The sequence below is a fragment of the Pangasianodon hypophthalmus genome, chromosome 9, assembly GCF_027358585.1.
Source record: "Pangasianodon hypophthalmus isolate fPanHyp1 chromosome 9, fPanHyp1.pri, whole genome shotgun sequence".
Taxonomy (NCBI): Eukaryota; Metazoa; Chordata; class Actinopteri; order Siluriformes; family Pangasiidae; genus Pangasianodon; species Pangasianodon hypophthalmus.
Genome location: NC_069718.1, coordinates 18523337 through 18547716, shown reverse-complemented (window position 1 = coordinate 18547716; position 24380 = coordinate 18523337). Strand labels below are relative to the sequence as shown.

Sequence of the window (24380 nt, the reverse complement as noted above, 5' to 3'; positions counted from 1 at the left end):
TGTGTTAAAATTTATTTATCTAAAGTAGACTATATGATTATAATCAGAGTGAAATTGGTGTCCAGGGTTACACTGTACATGATATGCAATTCACTAATCCTCCATAAAGCCTCAGCAAATGTTTAAACATTATCATGCATTACAACTCCATCACTGTGAGCCATACTTGACTTTCTAACCAGGCCTTTTGGAATTTCAGATCAAGCATTTTAGGAGACAACAGCATGATTAGTGAGGACAGTAATACAAATGAGCATCTCAGGAGACCAGGATGTGATGCATCATTAAAACACCTGCAGAGAGGCAGCTTGTAACAGGAGCCATGGGCCTGCAGGACTCAAAGTCTACAAAAATACAGTCCAGCCGGATTCAGTCATCTGTGAAAGCTCATGAGTAAATTAAAACATTCACACATGCATTACATCTAAAGCACTTTATTGCACCATAACATCAGGCAACACAATTCACTGCTGAATCCCATTAAAACCTCCATATGTCTCCTCATCACAGCACATGGCTGTGACCATTTCCCAATTAGCCACATGATTTGCCTGCCTCGTACAAAGACTGATTCAGTGATTGAATGACTACCAGACTCAGAAGATGTTGTGATTAAACAAGGCCATGCTTAATCACATGTTAGAGCCATTTTATGAACTCAATTAGAAAGCTGCTATTCAGAATGGGCTGCATAAAACCTGACTAGATTAAATGGGTGTATCAGTAATTAAAAAAAATCAATCTATTAAACATGGCAATTAAAGTCTCAACCTTTTGTAATTTAGGCTTAATGTATATACACAAGTATATCCACTTACTGCCTACATTTCACCGTAAGAACAGATGCATTGTAAATCTTCTCGACAGGTAATGAACCACTAATCATCTGATTAAAAAAAACAACTTTAATCATCTGATTAAAAAAAAAAAACTTCAGATCTTAACATTGAACCTGGTTCAGTTCAACTGCTTTACATACAACGAAGATGAGAATTTCTCTATAATGAATTGAGTTAATATTATTAAACAAGTAAAAAGTAAATACATTAATACAGTGGAAAAGCAAACAGAGCACAAACAGACAAATACAAAGTACACAGTGTGTCTTAAGTACTGTGTAGAAAGGATTTAACTTAATTCTAATGAACCATCCCAACACTATTCTGTGTTAATCATAAACAGTTTTATTCCATTAAACTCACTAAGTGCAGCCTGCTAGTGTGTATGGAACAGCTTCTAAAACATATGGTGTAACACAGGAATTAGCATCGCTCATGTGCTATAATCAACTAAGACACTGCTGTTTACAGCCATGCTCTTTTCTCAGCATCTCATAAAAATGAACTTGCGTATGAAGGCAATGGAGCGCCTGTGACTGCAGATGAGTTGGCAATTGCCCACAGGCAGCTGTAGTTTGCAGAGATTCAGAGCTTCATTCTATTCTGGATTCATTTATTAGCTGCTTGTTTAGACTGTCCTCTTGTCAGTTAGGACAGAATAATGAAAGCAAACTGTTGGTAAAAGTTCAATCAAGCAATGCAGTACATCGAAACAGGATGCACTCTAAAGCGTCTACCAAAGATGTGTGATAAATACACGACCTACAAGAATAATTACATAAACATACAAAGTTCACATGCTTGTTCTATGTAAAAATGTATGCCGGCCCTTGAATCAATTGTACTTTAGTGAAGCCGTATTTTGCATCTAACCTTTCGGGTACTTGTCACAGATAAAGAGAACGTATAGTGAATGTAATAAGTCTACACACCCCTGTTAAAATGGCAAGTTTTTGTGAAGTAAATGAATGAAACGAAGATAAGTCACGTCAGATCTTTTCCCACTGTAATTTAAAATTGCAAAGTATACAAATAAAGTGAAAAAAATTAAATAAAAAAACTTACAATAACCTAGTTGCATAAGTGTGCACACTCCTAAACTAACACTTTAGTGAAGGACCTTTTCATTTTATTACACCACTCAGTCTTTTTGGTTAAGAGTCTATCAGCGTGACACATCTTGACTTGGCAATATTTTCCCGCTCTTTCTTGCAATACCATTCTAGATCTGTCAGATTGTAAGGGCATCTCCTGTGCACAGCCTGCTTCAGGTCACCCCACAGAGTTTTAGTTGGATTCAGGTCTGGGTTCTGGCTAGGCCATTCAAAACCATTGATCTACTTTTGGTTAAGCCTTTCCCATGTTTTGCACTAAAATTGACTGGTATTTGTAGCTATTCATGATTCCCTACACCTTGATAAAAGCCGCAGTTCTGGCTGAAACAAAGCAGCCCTAAAGCATGATGCTGCCACCACTATGCTTCACCGTGGGTATGGTGTTCTTTGATGATGTGCTTTTTTGTGCCAAACATATCTTTTGGAATTATAGAATGATTATACCTTTTGGAATTGGCCTCATCAGACCATAACATTTTGCCACATGGTTTGAGGTGATTTAGTTTTTGATTTAGGATGTTTTTTGTGAGAAAGGGCTTCTGTCTAGCCACCTTACCCCATAGCCCAGACATGTGAAAGAGACTGTTGTCACATGCAGATAGTAAGCAGTGCTTGTCAGATATTCCTGCAGCTCCTTTAATGTTGCTGTTGGTCTATTGGTAGCCTCCCTGGTAAGATTTTGTCTTGTCCTTTTATAAATTTTGGAGGGACGCCCTGTTCTTGGTAATGTCACTGTGGTACCCCATTTTCTCTACTTGTTGATGATGGCCTTCACACTCTTCCATGGTAAATCTAATGTTTCGGAAATTCTTTTACACCCCTCTCCTGATTGATACCTTGCAACAAGTGAGATCTCATGCATGCTTTGGAAGCTCTTTGCAGACCATGGGCTTCAGCAGTCAGATGGAATCAGTAAGATGTCAAGAAAATCCTACAGAAACAGCTGATGTTTTTGGGGCTAATCAGGATAATTTCATTGATGACAGCTGTATGACAATTAGTCATGAACAATTTGAACATGAGATTGGTTCATTCTGAACACAGCCACATCCCCAGTTATAAAAGGCTGTCGTAAGTTTTTTATATTTCCTATTTTTCCCTAAAATGTTTCTGATTGTTTTTCACTTAATTTTTAAACATTGTAATTTCTCACTGAGGGTAGAAAAAGGTCTGACATGATTTATCTTGGACTTATTTTTTCATCACAAAAACCTCCATTCTAACAGGGATGTGGAGACTTTTTTATATCCACTGTATACTGCATAAGCCAAGCTGTTGTATGTATATTTAAGTGAACAGCCCTGCTGGCAAATTCTGTTATTATGCTTCGACTGGAACATACATCTGATTTAATAGCTATGATTTCCTGATAGAATTTCCTTCACAATATAGCAATTTCTACCAATATGCTTTTACACTGGCAGTATTCTCAAGTGGAATGATTATCAGCTTTCCTTCAGTAAATACTAACCTATCTACACAAAGACATGTCTCAGACACTCTGTGCAGGAGCTACTGCATTACAGGATAAATGTGTTTCAAGGAATAGGGCAGATTTCACAATTGGAGTGCCATGTAATCCTTGTAACTCTTTAAAATGAAACTTTATTTTTTTATTATTTTTAACAAGGAAGCTATGAAAACATGCATTATCCATTCAACAATATGCTGACCCAGCTCAGACAATATCATTTTCATCAAGGTTGTTTTGCTGACAATTTCTGCTGCATTTTGCTTTTATATGTGTAACAGCATTGAAAGTAACAGGGTTGAGATTTTTTTTTTTTTTGCATAGACTTAGTAAATATACAAAATGTGGTTAATTAGCATCCATACTGAAGTATCTTATGAAGATATTAAAGACATTCTAATGATTCACATATATTTTTAAAATATTTTTAAATATTTTAATGAATAATTTATTTCTATAAATTATATTGAATAATTATTATCTATTAATATTACTTCTTGTCTATAATTTGGGTAACAGAGTTGAACTTTTAAAGTGACCTCGCCAATCAATATCACAATATAATTGCAGAAAGATTGAGAGAACATACTTTTCTTATTCCCATGATCTTAAGGAAATTCAACATCCTGTTCTGGAATAGTCCAAATATTTCGTACAGATGTATGCATTTTGGTAAAAGGGTTGTGTGAGTGTTGTGGAAATATAATGCACAATTTTTCTAACCTATAATAGATAGCAGAACCTACACTGATCAGCCATAACACCTGCCTAATATTATGTAGGTCCCTCTTGTGCCACCAGAACAGCTCTGACCCATCAAGGCATGGACTCCACAAGACCTCTGAAGGTGTGCTGTGGTATCTGGCAAAAAGACGTTAGCCGCAGATCCTTTACGTCCTGTTAGTTGTGAGGTGGGGCCTCTATGGATTGGACTTGTTTGTCAGGCACATCCCACAGAGGCTGTATCGGATTGAAATCTGGGGAATTTGGAGGCCAAGTCAACACCTTGAACTCTTTGTCCTGCTCCTCAAACCATTCTTGAACAATTTGTGCTGTGTGGCAGGGTGCATTATCCTGCTGAAAGAGGCCACTACCATTGATTTGTATAGCGCTTTTAACAATGGACACTGTCACAAAGCAGCTTTACAGAAATAAATGGATTCAAAAAATATATATTGTAAATATGTGAATTTATCCCTAATGAGCAAGCCAGAGGCGACGGTGGCAAGGAAAAACTCCCTGAGATAATATGAGGAAGAAACCTTGAGAGGAACCAGGCTCAAAAGGGAACCCATCCTCATCTGGGTGCAACGGATAGTGCGATTATAAATCATTCCCTTCTATTATTGTGTACTATATGGACAAATAGTGCAAATGTGCAACCATTAGAGAATACCGTTGCCATGAAAGGTGTACTTGGTCTGCAACGTGTCAAAGTAACATCCACATGAATGCCAATAGCCAAGGTTTCCAAGCAGAACATTGCCTAGAGCATCACACTGCCTCTGCCAGCTTGCCTTCTTCCCATAGTGCATCCTGGTACCATCTCTTCCCCAGGTAAACGATGCACACATCCGCATGATGTTTAAAAAAAAAAAACAACAAAAAAAAAAAAACAACAAAAAAAAACTTATTCATCAGTCCAGGCCACCTTCTTCCATTGCTCCATGGTCCAGTTCTGATGCTCACGTGCCCATTGTAGGCACTTTCGGCATGGTCACTCTGACCGGTCTGCAGCTACTAAGCCCCATACACAGCAAGCTTCAATGCACTGTGTGTTCTGACACCTTGACAGATGCCAGTGTAACGAGATAATCAACGTTATTCACGGCACCTGTCAGTGGTTTTAATGTTACGGCTGATCGGTGTATAAACTTTCTATTAATTTTTGTGTTATTAATGTTTTAAATAACATGCATACCTTATGTGTAGGTGGCTGTGAAGAGCACTTTTCCTATTTTTAAAATACCTTTTACCTTTATATATTTGTAAATATCATTTCAGTGGGACACAAATGGCACCCTAATCATGGAATCACCTAAAGACATTAAAACGAATTTACAGATGCTGCAGAGTGTCCCGTCCTCTAGCCTGTTAAAATATTGCATGAGGCTCTCTATCTCATTGGGGACATCATCTCTTCACCAACACTGTAGTTTCTCTCCCAGCATTAAACTAGTTTATTGAATTGGTTTGGCAGCATTTCTATCCTGCCTTTGGAAAGGTTATCCTCATAAGAAATGTGGTGAACCTCCCTGAGGCATGACCTTCAACCTCATAAGTCATCCATAGTCTGACAGCAATCCCTCACTATGACACATGAGTTGATATTGGAAGCAAAACAGAAGCAGAGCATATGACTATGTCATGCTTGCAGAGTCTCAAAAGAGCTCATGGTATTACAATTATTTTGGATCTCATGTTGCGTGCACAAAATGGCTGTACCTTAAAGCTATAACAAATATGTCAACCAAAAGCTCTGCATTATGTTATGTGGACCTGATTAAACATTTTCCTTGCACTGTGGACTGTTGTTGCTTGTCACAGATCATTTTTAGCCTTTTAGCCCTGAAGTAAAACATAAAATACCGGGCCTAGTTAGAAAAAAACATGAATATCAGACCTAGTACCTGCAGCATGCCTCACAGTTCCTTGGAGCGACTTGGTGATATAAGCATTGCATTCTTGCAGTGAACACGCATTACAAGGCAATATCGCTGGCATGCTCCTGTACATTACTGCCAACATTCATCATAATGACAGACTCTAGGACAAAATAAACAAGGTCTTTTCTTTATCCACAACTAGCAACAAAAAGTTTTTTTTATGGTTGATCTTTCTCATGACACTATGGTATTAACCTTGGGAAGTTGAATTTGTTATGGTGTTTACATCAACCATGCAAAAATGTATAAGAAGCTGTGTTATGAACTAACTATTGTACAGTATTTCTGACTAAACATGACGGAAAGTCAGAGGCCAGACTGTTTCATCGTCAGGGGAACGTTTCTTTCCAAAGTGCTCCCTAAAGGTTAATTATCATGTTTCTGTGTCTGTGTGTGTGTGTGTGTGTGTGAGAGAGAGAGAGAGAGAGAGAGGATATAAAAATGTCTTGTAAGAATTAGGACTAGTGCCCTTTAATAAAGGTCACTGGACCCAGCATAGCTCAATATCCTATAAGTAATTTTAATTTTTGAAATGAACACAGCTGAAATGTCTTAAGATACAATCAGAAAATGACGCAAACGAAAAACTTACAATTACATTTCATCCACATAAAATGACATGCAGGCCAATAGCTCAAAGACCTAAACACAATGAAGGTCAAAAGAAGTCAAAAGAAGATTCTTGACTGGATTAACTGCAATAACAGCCAACACTGGATAGCTATTAGCCACCCTGTCTGATCTTTGAGACCAGTTCCAACCTGTTCCTTTTAATATCAGGTGCAAATCTTTGACCTGTGTTGACGCTGTGAAGCTTTGGAAACCAATAAGTAGAAAAGAGGTGTTGGTTTTGTTTAGGTAGCTGCACGCAGACGTTTACACTTTAATCAGGTTGGACTGAAAGGAATATTTGGCTGAAAATGAAATTTATACAATGTCCCTACCACCCCAAATGTAGTTGATCAGACAAGACATGCTCGGAGCCTGAAGTTTGCTTCACTGGTGCTACACAGGTAATGATGCTAACAAAGAGACGCTGAAACGAAATGGCTTAGACAGACAGAAGATGCTTCAGAGTATTTTAATAAAACACTGATCAATATGAGAAAAAAAAACAAGTATGAAGACAAAAAAGCAGCTTGTCATGCTACCAAGAAATCAGAGTAATCTGTCCTGAAGACTCTCCTGTGGGAGAAAATGTACTGACTTTAAAAAAGTGCTGACACCTACGAGTCCTTCTATCAATGATAAATGAATGTGTCCTAACAGAAAGCGTCACCATATCTACAATTTACATTTATGCCATTTGGCAGACACCCTTATCCAGAGCGACTTACAATTATCTCATTTATACAACTGAGCAGTTGAGGGTTAAGGGCCTTGCTCAAGGCCCAGCAGGGGCAGCTTGACGGTGCTGAGATTTGAACTCACAACCTTCCGATCAGGAGTCCAATGTCTTACCCACTGTCTTTGTTAAACAACACAGTTTTTTTAATCTGAGCTGTTTATTACCAGACTTGGATTATGTGGAGCGTCCGCCATACAAGTGAATGAGTTGTTACTATTGAAATGATAACGTATTACAACAACCATATTAATATTAACCTATCATTTGATTTATAGCTGGCACTATTGTCCGAGCTGCTGTTATAGAAAATTAATCAACACCTTCTGACAAATCGGAGTAGAAGAATTCAACAGCGCAGTGGTACAACATGAATTAATGAACTAAACGCTTGCACAGGAGCTTGAGCTAGTACCAGAAACAGACAAGGAAATAGCACTGGAATAGTATCAAGTGTTGGCAGAGCGTATGTGGGAGCTGTGTAAAGACGACGTGTTGGTGGTAAAGTTATATACAGTTTGTAATTAGCTGCGAATGAGCTGCAGGTGTTTAGAGATCTGGTGAGAAGGAGCGCTGAGATGGAGTGTGTGGTGTTGGGGGGGGGGTGGGGGGGTTGTTGCTGAGGCACACTAGGAGGTTGTTACACATGCTTTAAAAGTTAGCATTATGCAAACTCCTTATCTAAATCATCACCCTTGCTCCAAACACTGCTGAGTTATTCATGTGGTTTCTGACACTTTATGACCCTGGTATTTATAAAAACAAGAATAAAAGAATAGCACATTGCTAAAAACAGATGCCATAGAGAATCGAGTCAGTGCACCTCCAGGCCGCTGGAGAGCTAACCTCTTTTTCCCTCTAAACACAAACACACACAGCTCATTTACCTGGTTTATTTAAAAGAACACTCAATCCTGAAACACATTAATTATGTTTAAACTAAAATATTTGTGATGTGCTTACAGATTCTAGTGCAAATTTATTGGTTTACTGCTGTATTTTCGTTATTCTCGTTAGAAGTTATCGGTTGTCTGCCATGATGACATCACAGAGGGGACATTGCTAGTGCAGTCACAATGATTTTTATAGGAGAAAAAAATTCAACGATCTCAAACATAAAAGTGATAATGATCAGGTTTTACTGTTAGCTCCTACAAACAAAAGAGCAAGAACTTCTTTTCTCACTCAGCATGTTCCAGTGACATTAAATGCCACATAAATGAGAAATCCAATGTAGAAATCACAGAGACAGCAAATGCTGAACTCAAACTTTCAGACTGCAGTTCAACTATATGACGCAACAAGTTGCACCAAGTTACAGTAGAGACTCGGCTCAGCTAGTTAGCTATCTATGAGATCGGCAAGCACAATGGCACTGATCTGTTTGAGTGTACAGTGTACAGATGAGAATGAGAAAGAGCTGGACAGAATAAAGGACTAAAGTGCTGCTGCAGCAGGAGCGGTCTCTCTAGGTAGAGATGAAGCACAGGCTTAATCACAATCAGGTGCCACAATCAGGAGATAGTCAAACAGGATTGTGGGTAATGTAGGAAACTGTTAACCAAAGGGAAAATAAAACAACGTGTCAAAATTCAATTTAGAATTTTAATACAAAATAATCTCGGATGCTATTTAAAGACTCTGAATGCACACTGCAAAGTCTTGCCTATTTATCTGCAAGACTAAGCATTGTTTCTGACCTCTTGTGTTTTGACTCCTGGTTTATTGTACCGACTGTAACTTTTGCCGTACCCTTAATTACGCTTAATTCTCATGCATATTACCTATGCAGGGACTTTTGCCTGTGCTTGTGACATGTTTTAAATAAACTTCCGCACACACATCCCTAACATAGAGTAATAGCTACCATCTTGAAACTGGTATCATTTTTTTTTTCTTAGCATATAGACTAGTATCACTCCACATAAGATATGGGTAGGAGGTAGGAGCAAACATAGGGAGAAGATGATTAAGGTGAGCTGGTACACAGTAATACAGAAGTAATACAGAAGGTACATCTGCTGTTTAATAAAACTTTATGCACAAATGGCATTACTGAGACAAACAATGTATTTTAAGGCAAGTGTGTGATTTAATCAAGCAGTTTGCAGAATGCCAAACTGATAGCTGAAAGCTTCTTTACTTGATAGCATCATTAGACATGCGGTTCTGGTGCGAGACTAAAGAAGCAAACTTAGAGCTCAAACATGTCATGACTGAATGAAAACATATGGAGTAATGAAAAATATAATTTTTGACTGAACTATTTCTTCAAGGTTCTTAATACTAAGTGAACAAGACACAGTGGTTGTGAAGAGACTAATTGTCCAATTAATTCAATGCATTCCACTGAATCAGCCCGAGACAGTGATGGCTCTTACTGAAATACAGACAGACAGCACTAATTAGTGCTGAGACCTAGCTGTCTGAGATCTTTACTTTATTGAGTGCATCACCGGGTATTGATCACGCTCTTCTTTAAAAGCTAATCAGCACCCTACACACATGCTGTGAAAGCGGAGAGCATATTTGCTCTAGCTAGAATATATTCAGTGATTTTCCACCTACTTATTCAATTACTTATGTCTTATCCGGTGGGTAACCGAGCGAATATCGACAGTGGGGAAGATAATGGAATGAAATGTTTCTGGGTCAGTGTTTGGATCACAGCTGGGGGTGACATGCAAATTTTGTCCTTAAATATTGAATAAAGAGGTCTTTTCTATGTAACATCTTGTTAATCAGGGAAAGTTCTGTGCGAAATGCCAATAAAGTTTATCTCTGTTCTAATGAAAGCATAAACAATTTCATCCCATTAATCTGCAGAACATATGCACAAAGGATTGTTCTTTAAACCTGAAACTCTCTCTGATATGGAAACATGCTGCTGTATGGTTTTATATACCAGAAAATCTTTAAAGGGTTCCCACAGAGGCTTTATCTTTATGCTATGCTGACAACCATGTACAGCATTTGGCTTTCAATCTTTTATTTAACTCAGCTCTAATGAAACTTTCCTGGCACTTGCATGTATTTATCATAAACAGTTTCTTTCCATTTAACTCACTGAACAGGACCTGATACTATGTAAGGAATCCTCTTGAAAACATATGGCATAACATAGGAATTAGCATAGCTCGAGTGCTATAATCAACCAAGACACTGCTGTATAGAGCCACGCTCTTTTTTCAGCATCTCAACCCACGTATAAAAATAAACGTACGTATGAAGGCAGTTGAGATTGCAGATGAGTTGGCAGTTGCGCACAGGCAGCTGTAGTTTTCAGAGATTCAGAGCTGTGGGTTTGGTGCTATTCTGGCTGCATTTATTAGCTGCTTGATTACACTGTCCTCTTGTCCTACTATCAGAAAATACAGAACAGTGAAACCAAATTGCTGCTAATCCTCAAACATAAAGTTCAATCAAGCAATGCTGTACACTGGGACAGAATAAACAGTATGATCAAAAACCAAAGTTGTTTGATATATAATGAAATGTTGACTCTGCAAGCTGTGTCTTACACACATATGAATCTGGACTATATTATAAAAACTTTCAGTTAAGAGATATTATTTCACTACTGTGATTTAATATTAAGCAAGCACTAATTACACTGGGCACAACTGTCAACAATTTACTGAGATTTGTTGGAACACAGATTGCAGCATTAGCCCTGTGTTCACATCCATGCTTGATGAATTTATCTCTTTTTTCCTCAGTGCCGCAAACCTTTCAAATTGCATTTTCACATTTGTTAAGCTGAGCAATGCAATCAAGCACTGCTTTGAAAAGCCTGTAGAATCCTTCTTGCTATTTTGCTCTCACACCCTCCAAGGTGAGATAGGTATTCTAATCTTACTCTCAGATGTTGTTATGTGTGGGGAATAGGAGAGAAAAAGGCATAATGAATCTGAGATGTGCAAATTTGCTCTAACAACAGTGCAAAATAGGACATAACCAGCGGATCAGGAAAGCCTTCAACTTCTGGCATGAATTTCTCACAATAAGTTTCAGTGAATAAACATTCATGTCATTCAATAGCTTAACAGTCAAGGTCACTGATGGAATATATATGTGAACCATAGTGAGAGGGTGAATTTTGGGTTTGAACCCCTCCTTCCTGAAATATTTTATGACAGTTCCAAATGCTTATATGGGGTAGTGAACATAACACACACACACAAACACACAAACACAGTGCAGCTGATTATATACAGTATATTCCTGGGCAAAAAAAAATGGGCTAAGCCCAAAATGGCAAAATATTAATATTAATACTTTTAATGGTCTTAACAACAAATCATTGGTCAGGAAATTAGCAAGAATTAAACAAATAGATAAAGGAACTTAGTATGGGAAGCTTTTCCCTTTGATTTCTTTAAATGTTTAAGCCTTGACCTTTGTGTACAAGAAGAGTATATAATCGAAAAAACATCAAATGAACACATCCCTTAGTTCGTTTATTCAAATGTGTTTAATTTTACCGGCTAACAGTGCTATGGTGAGAGTATTAACCGTGTACATTTTTCTCATTTTTGTTTGAAAGCCAGCTAGATGCACTCTGAGCTGGGTTATCAAGGTGAAGCTGATGAAGTACTGGAGGTCTAATTCAAGATGAGAAAAGGATAGGCAGATCTGGTTTTATGAGATAAAATGTTGTTTACACCTATTACTTGCATGTAATTTTAATAATTTTCAGCGTACCTGTCTTTAAGGTATTTTATGATAATGTTATTAATATGGTAAGATTGGTTGATGTTAGATCATGCCTTAAATGGTTAAATAACAAATCTGTCAAATCACTGTTCCTACTGTCTGCCGTCCACCCAAAGTGCAGGAGCACATCACACTCTCAATTTAATTTTACAGATCACATGATGATTTTATTTAGTATATTTCCACACCAGACTAAACTTTATTCCTGGCTACGCCATAGTGGTTATACAATTTTTGTGACGCTGTTGAGAAGTACAAAGTAAGTATTACAAACTGAAGAAAGGATAGCTTAGCAAACAGTGATTAGCCATTAAAAAAAACAGTGTGTACTAACTCTTAATATGGTAATATCACTTGCTGGCAAGTTGGCAACATTGACTGATGTAGTGTTAGAGCCAAGGCTAAAGCTGAGATGTGTATAGTAAAAATGTTGAAATGTCAGTGCAAGAATGCCTTGGATTTTTTTCATGTGGAAATTTGCAATAATTCAAATGCCGTCATGGCACCAAAACATTAGTGATGAGAATAAACAAATGTAAATCCTAGGGATGCACTGATACAGATACTGGTATCTGGTAACCATTTGATACTGTGCTCATTTACTCATGAAAGATGTCCCAATACCGATACCAGCTGATGCTATGTGACATAAGCCTAGTGCACACTGTTGGACTAATGAACAGACAACGTGAAATTACAGCAATCTGGAGATATGTCGCAATTAATGGTGGCAATCAAAGCAAAGCAGACTGCAAACTGTGCTCTGTGAAAATATCAAGAGGAGGAACTACAACATCTTCCTACAATAGAAGTAACCTGCTAAAACATCTTAGACATAAAACTCAGCAGGAGGAGTTCATTGTGCAGCACATGACAGCAAACGATGCAGGCTAAGTGAGAAAAAAATGTCTACAGGCTACCCTAGGTGAGTAAAAACAGCGTTCTTGATGGTCAGACACGAACGGTCACTGACAACAAGCGATTCTGACACAATGTAAACAAAAACGAACTTTATTTAAGAAATGTTTTTCCGAAGTGAAACAAAACTGCAGCACTACTCAATCCAAGGTAACTAATGCAGCTAGCTAATACAATTCATTTAACATCAACTCACAAAGAATGAACCTAGTAGCATAGGTGCATGGATACACACGTGTGCACTTTTCATGGCTGGCGGGATATCACAGAGCGAAATAAAATGTTTAGTGATGCACCCAATTAATACGAAAGACCTATTCACACCAAGTGTCAGTGAACACCTCATTCAATTATATTTCTTTATTTTTTATTTTTTTCACTCACGCCTAGCTCTCGAATTAGACTTATTCCATTAATTAAACATCAAACAGTCCATAGCGCCCTCAAAACAAAAGATATCACAGTAAAATGCACATTCACCTACTCATAACTGATAACTGAATGCTGGAGTTGCCAAAACAGCTTAAAATCGAAGTGTGTGGTTGCTCTATCTCCTGCCTGTAGCTCATACGGAAACGCAGCAAGGACATGTCCAGTATAGGTATGTGCGAGTAACAAAGAACATGTACTTGTACTTGTACCTGATCTAAATGAATAAAAATAAATAAATATATAAACAACCTGTCATACAGTCCATCTCAAGAATGAAAAACAAATTTTAAAGAAACATGATTTCATGAAATGCATATAGCCACAGCATATCGACATAAATATTAAAACCGAGATTGCTTTGAAATGTAAACACAATAACACTAGAATATATCAAGGAAATGAAGAAAAATGTACAGTTAATGGAGCAAAATGAATTTGAATGTTGCCCCAAGTGAATTCACTACCAAAATATTAGTCAAGACCTAGTCTGAAATCACATCTTAAAAAGTTTGTAGATGTATATCTGCCAGTACTGCAAGAGCTAATCTCTGAGAAGGTCTCACATGAATGTTTCCAGGATGTGAGGAGTCCACAGAATACACATGAATGAAACAGATGAAGAAAATAAGCAGGCAGAGCTAAAAAGCAGCAAATATGAAGGAGGAAATGAATGGGGAATAAAAGCAAAAAAGGAGCAAGAGTTGAAGTATGAGCAGTAGTTGAAGTATGATCCACAGTAAAGGAAGATGAAATGGAGCAATGATGACTGCCAAGGAATTAAGTCATTACAAATATACGCACAATTCAGTCCTATAGACAGCAAAAAGAAGGCTGTGTCGGCTGATTAGAATTTGTTGATAACCATTAGAGAGGAATCAACCGTTAAAAAGAAGTAGTTAGCTGTCAGTGCAAGTGAATGGAACTGTAATGAAGGGTTTTTTTGCTCAAATACAGTACATCATCACACATCACAAGAGGTGAGGGAATATTTTGTTAGCAGTAGAAGAGAGGAAGAAACTCACCGTTAAAGCTGACATTGCGGATGTAACCCAGCAGTTCCTTGCCGTCGATGTTGCTCATGCGAGAGCACAGTCCTGGGCTTCCGGAGCACAGGTCTCGGTGCATGCGGTGAAGAGCATGAGCCATGGCATAAACTGCATCCATCACAAACTGCACTTTCCCCTCCTGCTCGAAGCTGGAGTCCCTGCCCACCTTCTCCAAGCCTAACAGTTAAAACAATGACAAAAACACAGAGAAACAAAAGCCAAGGCAGATGATGATGTAGCAGAAAAAAATTGCAAAGAGGACTGGTATTAAGAGGGCTTGGCTGAAGAAATGAACAGTTGTTGTGTCTTCCTCTGTTCCTTTGCCACTGTTTATGCGGCAACATTTTCTTTAGGAAATCTACTTCTCGGGTCTGAGACTAGTTACCTGATAATTTATTCATTTATTCCTTTTCCTATGTTCTCACATCATGCATCTATTGTTGAAGATAGAAAAGGAAAAATAATCCTACAACCAAAACCACAACAAGAAAAAGTCTAATTGTGTTTCAAATAGCACTAATCTGCTGTATATTTGCCATTTTTTAGCCTGTCTCTTGTTTTATTTCCAAACTGATTGCATTGTCATTATGCTTAATGATAAATTTCAGAAAATATTTGCATGCCGATGTGTGTGTGTGTGTGTGTGTGTGTGTGTTGATCTGCATTCTGAAGTAGAACTATTTTCTTATATTCTATTAAGCTGATTTAATTTTATAAGGAGATTAGGTAAAACCTGCTTGTCAATCTTCTTGAATTTTTTTTTTTCTTGCATACCCTAGTGAAAAAAAACAATATGCTAAGTATACTTGCAGCCAGACTAATTGTCAGTATACTTTAAGTGTGTTAATGATTAGTTAGCTTGAAGTATGCTATTTTGGAACAACTAATCTTGTGCTAAGTATATTTTAGTTGTAATTAAATTGTAGTAAAGCATAACTTTAAGTGTATTTAGTGCACTTTTATGTGCTAAATTGGAACAACTTCAAGTATACTTAGTACACTTTAAGTATATGCCTGTGTAAGATAACTGCATGCTTGATTAGTGATATTAAAGTGTACTTTTTTGTATTACAAGTACATTACAAATTAATTAAGAGTGTCTTCAAAACACACAAGCAATATACCATAAATATATTATTTTTGAGTAAAAATATGCTAATTTTTTTCCCCAAATGCTGAATGCACTTCTTGTCAGGGTCATTACAATAAATAACATGTACCTTCAATAACAGACATCTGTATTTCTACCCAGTGGCATGACAACACCGGCCCTCGCGGTCAAACACAGACCCGCCCCCCGGGAATCCTCCCGCTGCTCCCGATTAGCCAACCCGGGCCTGTACCACCCGTCACTTACCGCGCTCCTCATCACTGACCAAGAACTGTTACTGTTGCCGTTGGAAGTAAAACTTTTTGTCTGGTTTTTCCCCGAGTTTCTGCCTCTTCTTTTCCCTGAAATCTCCGTCGTACCCTTTTCCAACATCGCGGGCATCTCGAGGCACAGCACCGAACTTTAGCAACGTCTCTCTCTCTCCCTCACACGACTAGCTAGCTAGCTAACAGGCTAAGCTAACTGGAGACTGAGATGATGGCTAATTCGCGGAGTCGCTGTCAAAAACAAGAAGTGTGAATAGCAACTTTAAAAAATGCACAAATCCCCTCAGACAAGAGCACAAACAGTTAAACATCAACTACCAAGTCTGTAAACTGCAACGCTGCATTTATAAATAGCTAGCTCTATGAAGTTAGCAATACCAAGCCAACTAAGTTCCCCGAACAATATTAAGTCTATCGGATTAGCTAGTAGGCTAACTGTTAGCACTCTGTAAGCTTCAGCCACAGCACTGATAGCGAGCTAAGCAAAATAGCATCGGCTAATGCTAATTTAATTGCTCATTTCGCCCAAAATTCATCTGAAACATTTCAAAAACACATTGGTTAAAAGGTTACTTTCCTGTAGAACATATTTTCTTGTGTTCGTATGGTGTGCTGTTGGTATAAAATTAGTCATGGATTGATGTTTATACATTGGACCTCTCTGTGACATTGCATAAATTTATTAAAATATTTAAATCACAATTACAAGAGTAGCCTTTTGTGCAGTGCATACACTTTATATAAAAATGTTTTAAATGGCTTTCAACGCATTTATCATATGTTTTATTACTTTCTGAAAGCAATAATGAAGTGAATTGCAAGCATGAAGAAGTCCACTTAAAAATTACTCCAAATTTTAACTTAAAGTATACTACAACTTCAGGTTATTTAATAATGTACTTTGAAAGTATACTTTCAATGTATTGTTACAATGGTCATTTTCAGCACACAGTTAAAAATAATACTAAAATATATTTACATAAAGTGCAAATAAATACACTTTTAAAAAAATAAATAAAACTTTGAATTCAAGTATATTTTTGTAAAATATATTTTTAGAAAATATACTAAATTACAATTATTTTAAAGTGTGTTAAACGTTGTATTGTAAAAATAGGTAAAATCATGGTGGTAATACACTTTTTATATATTTAAAGTTGGTACAATTTTTTGTGAGTATATTTGCAATGTACTATTGAAACAGGAAATATATTACAAATACAATAAAGTATACTTTTTTCACTAGGGTAGAACCAGTATGTTGTCACATGGTGCTTATTTGCATTTATTTGTTATTCAGAGTGTCTTTGAAATATAAACAAATGTAAATGTAAAATAAAAGACTTGAGTTTAAGAGTTAGACTGAGCCTAACTAAACATGTTAGCCGTGATTGAAGAGAGTGAGCATGGATTTATGTAAGTGAAAAGTGCTCTGAAGTTGAGGAAATGGTGTTAGTTGCTTGGTAAACTCAGACTACTCATAACCAATATCACATTATATTAGTATAAATGAATGAATAAATATACACTAAGGATAAGCACCATTATTCATCCAGTGTCTCTGTTTAAGCTCATTGTTGTTAGCGGATAACACCGAAACAACACATTTACTATACGAACAGGGATTAAGAAGGCTTTAATGAAGAGACATACGTGAAAAACCTGTCTAAATTTAATTATGGCAAATCACACAATGCCCTAAATAAGAGAATGTAGTGATTTTAGTGAGAGTATATTGAAGTGTTGTTGCCTATTGCCTGTTGTTGTGTATTGAAGCCTGTGTGTTTTGTAGCGTTCAGGACAATAAAATTAATAATACTTTTTTGCATTGTAAAAGGTTTTTCATCTGCTATGTTCACTGCTGACCTTTAAACAAGACCGATTGGTCAGAAGGTGTTTCATTTTGTGTAACAGCATGGCACTGACAGAATTTTATATTAATACGCTCGTTCTAACATGTCATTATTTCTATAGTAACAATTCACTCACAGACACTTGTATGGCAGATGCTCCATATAATCTAAGACTAATAATACACAGTTTAAAAAAACACTTCTTATTTAACAAAGAAAACATCTAATTGTTGAAGATTTCTGAAAGTTGAAGTTTATTTAACATTTATGGAAGGAGTTTCGCGTGTCAGCACTTTGTAACGGCCAGTAACGTTTCCGTCGTGGGAAAATTCTCCACACAGAGGAGGTTGCGCTTTCTGTAATTTTTTTGTCTTATCAACTTCAAGAGAAAGAATAAAAGGCTAGGGATGGAAAGACTGTTTATAGCTGCTATAACATGAATGATAAGAGAACTAACTTGTCTCATGGACATTTCACAACATTAAACATGACCATAAAAGCTTCAATGCATGACATGTCATTCTTTCATAAATGAAAAATAATTATTGCATATTGCTGTGGTATAAGAGGAATAGAACCCTTTAGGACATGCTGTTATAAGAAAATGATCAAATTTCCTTAACAGCAAGTGTTTTATTCCTTATTCATCCAAGCTGAATTTCTTACTCTGGCTTTAGTTTACCCATAATCCTCATTATTGAAAGAGAAAAGGGACTTTGTTCACTACTTCATTGTTTGAAATATCAAATAAATAAGGAGTATGAATGGAGCATCGTTCAAAGCCTATATATTGAGGAATTTAATGGGACTGCCATTGTTAACACAATTAACATAACATTCTCTCCTCTCCAAAAGAAATATGTAAGTGACAATACTTTGTCTTCTTTTACTGCATGCAAGGCTGTGGTCTACCAATAGGATGTAAGCGATACAAGATGAGTGATATAATGCATGACCAACAGCTTAATCAGTGAAACTAGGATCTCAATTAGCCTTCACTTAGACAGCTAAATTCAATTTGCCCTCACTGATACCACTGAGCATCTGCTTTGTCCCTTACTCCTTCTTTCGTGACAGAGCAGATGGACATTGCTCTTTCACAGTTTCATTAGAAAATTAGATAAATGACAAATTAATTAAAGAGATCATCTTTTATGATCGGATTGATAAAGAAAAAAATGGATCTGCTTTAGAGAACAGTGCTGAATGCATTTTCATTAATGATGCCCCATTTTCCAACCAATTGTTTATCACAAATGAGCTTGTCAGGTGGCGTAATGGAGGCACAATGCCCACTGATAACAGGCAATTGCTGGGTTGAGTTTGCTGATTTATTTTAAGATTACATCAGTGTATTTTTGATGGGAGGAGGTACTTTTGGAAATAGTGTTACACTGAAAGGGAATGATTTATTAATTTATGATTAATAAATTACAGTGCATCAACACAGTTATTGCCAAAACTAAGTAAACTAAAAGGCAAAATTCTGTTGATGTTATGCATTTGCTTATACACTGTATGTGGAAATAAATGTAAAATCAAAAAGTGCATTGCTTTTCACAGACTGTCAGATTTTCAGAAATTTCCTATAGCCATTACATTAGTCATTCAATAAATTGTTTGCTAAAAGCTTTGAAACTGTCATATGAATCATAGAGCAGAAGGGTGTCAAGTACCCAAGTCCATGCATCTGCATTCAGCAAGATCTGTGGAGTACATTCAATCTGAAATGACACAAAGCCTCTGCCATTATCATGTGACCGAATAAGCACAAACAATGACCCACTCAAACTGTACAAGAAAACAATTCTCTTACTGAACCTAAGAACACTTTAAAGAGCACATATAAACAGAAGAAGAAAAGCCATCACCGTTGCACAGCATATCACTTCTGAGGAATATTTTCTGCTGTTACAAAGAGTCGATGGGATGCAATCGTAAGCCGTTTACAAATTCAAATCCTACACCAGAATTGTAGTCAGGGCAGGTAGAAATCAAACCCAACAGCAAACAAGCAAAGGAGATAGAGTGCTCGATAAACAAAGCAGAGATCAATACCATGAAAACCACCAAACTACTACGGCAGTGCACAAAGAGAAAGACAATGGCAATGGCAAGACTTCGTGAAGTGATGTGGTGAGAGTGGTGGTATTTGTGCAGTGTCCTGGGAAAATTTTTTGAAAGTTTCTACTATATATATATATATATATATATATATATATTTCTGAAAATGACAGACTTTACTGAACTGCAATTGGCATCGTATTTGCTCATATCTTGCATTTTAAAATCTGTTCAAACCAAACAATAAAAAAAAAACAATATTACTGCCAAACTGTAAAGAATTATAAGTTTACAGTGGGAAAGGAGTTTTCACTTTGATTATCTACATCAGGAGTCTTCAAGCTTGTCTACAAAGGCCAGTATGGCTGCAGGCTTTCATTCTAACCAGGTAGGAGTCACACCTGTTTCCACTTGCTTAATCAGTTCATCTTGGGCTCCAATCAACTATCAATTGTGCCTCCTATTTGGCTGGAATGAAAGCATGCAGCTATACCGGCCTTTTGCGGATAAGATTGAAGACCCCTGATCTATGTAATCCACATCAGTCTCTGTCTCATCACCTGAGCTAAAAGTCACTCACTGCATTTAAACACAAGCCTCATCATCATCATCCCATCAGCCCACTGATCGCTGTTCACACTAATACCAGTGGGGAAATAATCACTGATTAATGCACTCAGTTCTACTGACTAAATTTCTTGTTTATTCAGGTTGTTTTATTAGGTATTTTAAAACTTCGTCTGCTGTTCTCTCTACAGAGTGTGTAAGATGATGATATGATGGAGCAGGAGCACAGCAGACATTTTGCGAGATGGTATTTAATCACCAACTCATCTGATTAGGCTTATGTCCATTTCACTATGGCATGTAACTACCTAAAAACTTGATAAAAGTGTGACATACAATAAACATATCAAGTTTTTAGGCATCTTTATGCAGACTGACTGCATCTACTGCTGAGTTTGTTAAACTGGCTGCTTGCTCAGTGTGATCTTTGCAGGAAGAAGGCAAATTTAGAAATTAGCCTTAGTAAGGAATAACACATGACAGACCATGTGGTTATACAAAAATAATGCATGCCAGGGTGCTGTGGGCTGTTACCACTCAGAAGTGGAATATTATCAGCATGGTCTGAAGTAGGTTATTCTACTAATACTACATCGATTTGTCAACAACACATCATACTTTTTAACAGTTTATAGTTACATTTAATGTTCTGGAATGTCCGCAGGAAAAAAGCAGTTATTAACAGCCGTTTCCTCACCAGCCTTTCTTTTATTTTCTTTCTCTTCCAGTTAATAAGACAAATAAAACCATGGCTTGTCATGTTTCAGAGAAAATGGAAAGCACAAAGTCCTCTGCCCTAAACACTCTCCTGTGCCTGGAAAGTGCTGACTGTTACAAAGCACAGACACCCGAGACTTCTGCCATAAATGTTAAATATATATCTATTAACAGAAAGCTTCACCACATCAACGATTATACAGTTCGCTAAACAACAACACGTTTTATTATTAGGCTTAGATTATGTGTATATTCAACTTTGGATATAAATGAGGAACAGCTGATTGGGGTTTTTAGCTTGGTGCCTGGGAGCGGGATAACACCCGGACTGGAGGGGTAGCAGAACCGCACTGTAGATGATAAAGCTCTGGACGTGACAGTTGCAGAAATGACAAACTCAACCATCTACTTAAATGTGAAACATTAGGTTTCTCCACTGAAAAACTGTTGCTCAGCATTATCTGTCCATAAGAACAGGGACCATTTCAACAGTTTGATATAAGAAAATGCATGTGTGTGTATGTGTGTGCAAAAGGGCATCGTATAATAGACTGCTGAGGCACTGCTGTGTTGACATAAACAATGTTAATCAGGGGAAACTGGTTGACATATTGTGTTTACTGCCTGCTTGGCTCCAGTTTATGGATCCTAACAATGTCTGTCAACCCAGAGAATCCTTTCATGGTCTCCTGAGTATGTCACTGACTCATTTGGGCAGACTTAGTTTTGTTAGCTTGATCTCTTGCCAATGCTGATCATGATGCCTCTCACTCAGGCAGCCTTAACTGACTTGGGAATGCAGTAACTGACAATTCCTCTGAGCTCTCTTAATGACTTCCTCATCGCCTGCATTAAGAAATTAAATATTTATGGTAGCCATAAACAAACAAGTGCTCAATTATGAGAACGAGTGGCTGGTGATGCAGTGGGTTTAGAAGAGTTACTGTGGTGTCTATAGTACAGGATACAGGTGGAGGATGGTGTATTTTCTCCATATTAACAGGCAATGTAAATTAGGCCACACATTTGAATCTGATGGTCTATTATTTCTTGGCAGTATAGGGAGGCACTTAAAGGAAAAGTACCAGGACAGTGAAATATTTCTGAAGTAAGATGCGCGACACAGCGCCCTTTTGTTTGACATTGCTTGAAGGCAGGAATACTCTCATCAAGACTTCATTATAAGGAGGTTCTGATAAAATGATACATTATATTACTGTAACGTGATTGTATCAGTCAGGTATATCATGTATCATCATTCTAGTCGAAAATGCAGGGTATGAATGTATTGATTATACATGAGTAATGTTTCTCTGGTTGGTAAACAGTGAAAATGGTAAACGTTTTGCTCATTTCTCTTTCTATATTGAATCATTCCTGCAGGACAGGAGAGTTAGAAGAACAAGTGTTTCAGTCATTGTTTCACTTGACAGCATACATCCATTTCTGCATGGCTCAGTGTCTTGTGATAATACTAGGAGAGAAAGAAAGTAGAGAGTGAGCCATCAAATTCAGCTGAAACTGAGAGAAGGCACTGAACAAAAGATCATGCAATATTTATAGCAATTTTGTTATTTCCCCAAAAAGCATGGCTAGCGGTGTGCTTGACGAAATGCCTTAGAGTGCCCTCCACTTAGCAGTCATCTTTGGCTCACTAACAGTCCTTCCCTTGACACCCATTTTGCTCTCAAATAAAGGGCACAGAGCCATTAGAGGAAAGGCTAGTGGCCAGGACCAGAGTGAAAAACACCACCGACAACAGGCAGGGTTTTTGTTTAGAGGCCTATTGATATGGAAATTTTGTGAATCAGACTCATGCTAGTGAAAAAAGAAAAAAAAAAAAGTTGCACTAAATGGGTCACATATGCCAACAGTCAATGCAAACTTTCATGTGAATATAAGAACTTTTCAGAGAATGTGTACAAATATTTCCGGCCATTAGCCTCAATGTGAAAAGACTGAGTTAATAGTTTTGAATAAAAGGCTACTATGCAGTGGAATAATAATGCTCAACAGTGCATAAATCTCTAATCAAATATTTATAAACCCTGTCCAACTGTGCCTCTAGTGTATTGTCTCTCAGACATTGAATATGAATAGATATAGCCATTTGTCCACTTTTTAATGAAGCAAGGCCACAGCCTCTGGCATTTTCCAAGTCTAGGTGTATTGTCTGCTCAATTACTGGGATGCATGAACTTTAAGAGATCCACTACAGGTCACTATTATAAAATATCCACTCGACTGACTTAATGGAATTCTACTTTACTAACCTCACCTAACAGCGGTCCCTGTGGTTCTGCTAGACAGGAAATAAGCATTATTGACAAGACAGATGCAAATATCCAATTCTTCAGTTCTGTGAGGGCAGGAGACACAAATTATTATGTACAGCATAGTATTTTACATTACTATATATTTTTTTTTTTTACCATATTAGAATTTTTCCTAGTCATATGCTCATTCTGTGAGCAAATTCTGCCTAATTTCATGGCAGATTGAATGGCAGAAATCGATAAAAGCAAGGAGGCTTGTTTTCCTCCTTATTTGGGTTAAAAGCAAAACATTCTGGAGTCAGATGTTGCCAGAAATATATATGCAGATGAATCCTAACCATTCTCTCTCAGTATCTAATGAGCAGCAAAGGAATCTAAATGGACTTTTCTTTTCTGTCATTTTATTCCTGCTATGTAGGGAAAGAAAGAGTCTGATACCTGTTCTAAATTAAACTATGTACACACATGAGGACATTAAGGCATATTTTCCACCACACATATGGAAACATTGAAACACAAAAGGATTAGCCTTATTTGTTCATAATAATTATTTGCTTTTGACCTCACTCCACATATTTTTGCTCAAGTGTAAGTTTGCATTAAAGACTTATTATTACTCAGCATGGTAATAGCTGTATGCAAAAGCTGGACTCTGATATGTGGCCAATGACCCAAACTGCCTGAATGGACAAATTACATGGTATGAGAGAATTGACTGTGGAGAAAATGTACTGTCCATTTACAAGTACATCTATTATAGACTTGGCATAATGTACATTAAACTGACGGATATAAAATATCCACAAGATGAATTTTTTCCTTTAAAACACACTGTGTTAAACAATGGGTAAAATATGTAATACTATTTTTCAGGCTTTTCCGCAGATCATTTAAAAATCCATATAGTACAGTAATGCACATATTTTGCCCATAGTCATGGATATTATGCCAAATTGCCTGCTCAGTCTAGATATCAAA

General features: G+C 37.1%; 1 protein-coding gene across 2 annotated transcripts in view; it reads right to left on the bottom strand.

Annotated features, from left to right (window-relative positions):
- grm8b (glutamate receptor, metabotropic 8b) overlaps positions 1–24380 on the bottom strand; it is a 128122-nt gene that overhangs the window by 11326 nt on the left and 92416 nt on the right. For both annotated transcript variants that reach the window (XM_034307116.2, XM_026918621.3), the window contains exon 7: positions 14525–14725. In XM_034307116.2, the coding sequence (XP_034163007.1) occupies positions 14525–14725 (201 nt within the window). The remainder of the gene's footprint in view (positions 1–14524; positions 14726–24380) is intronic.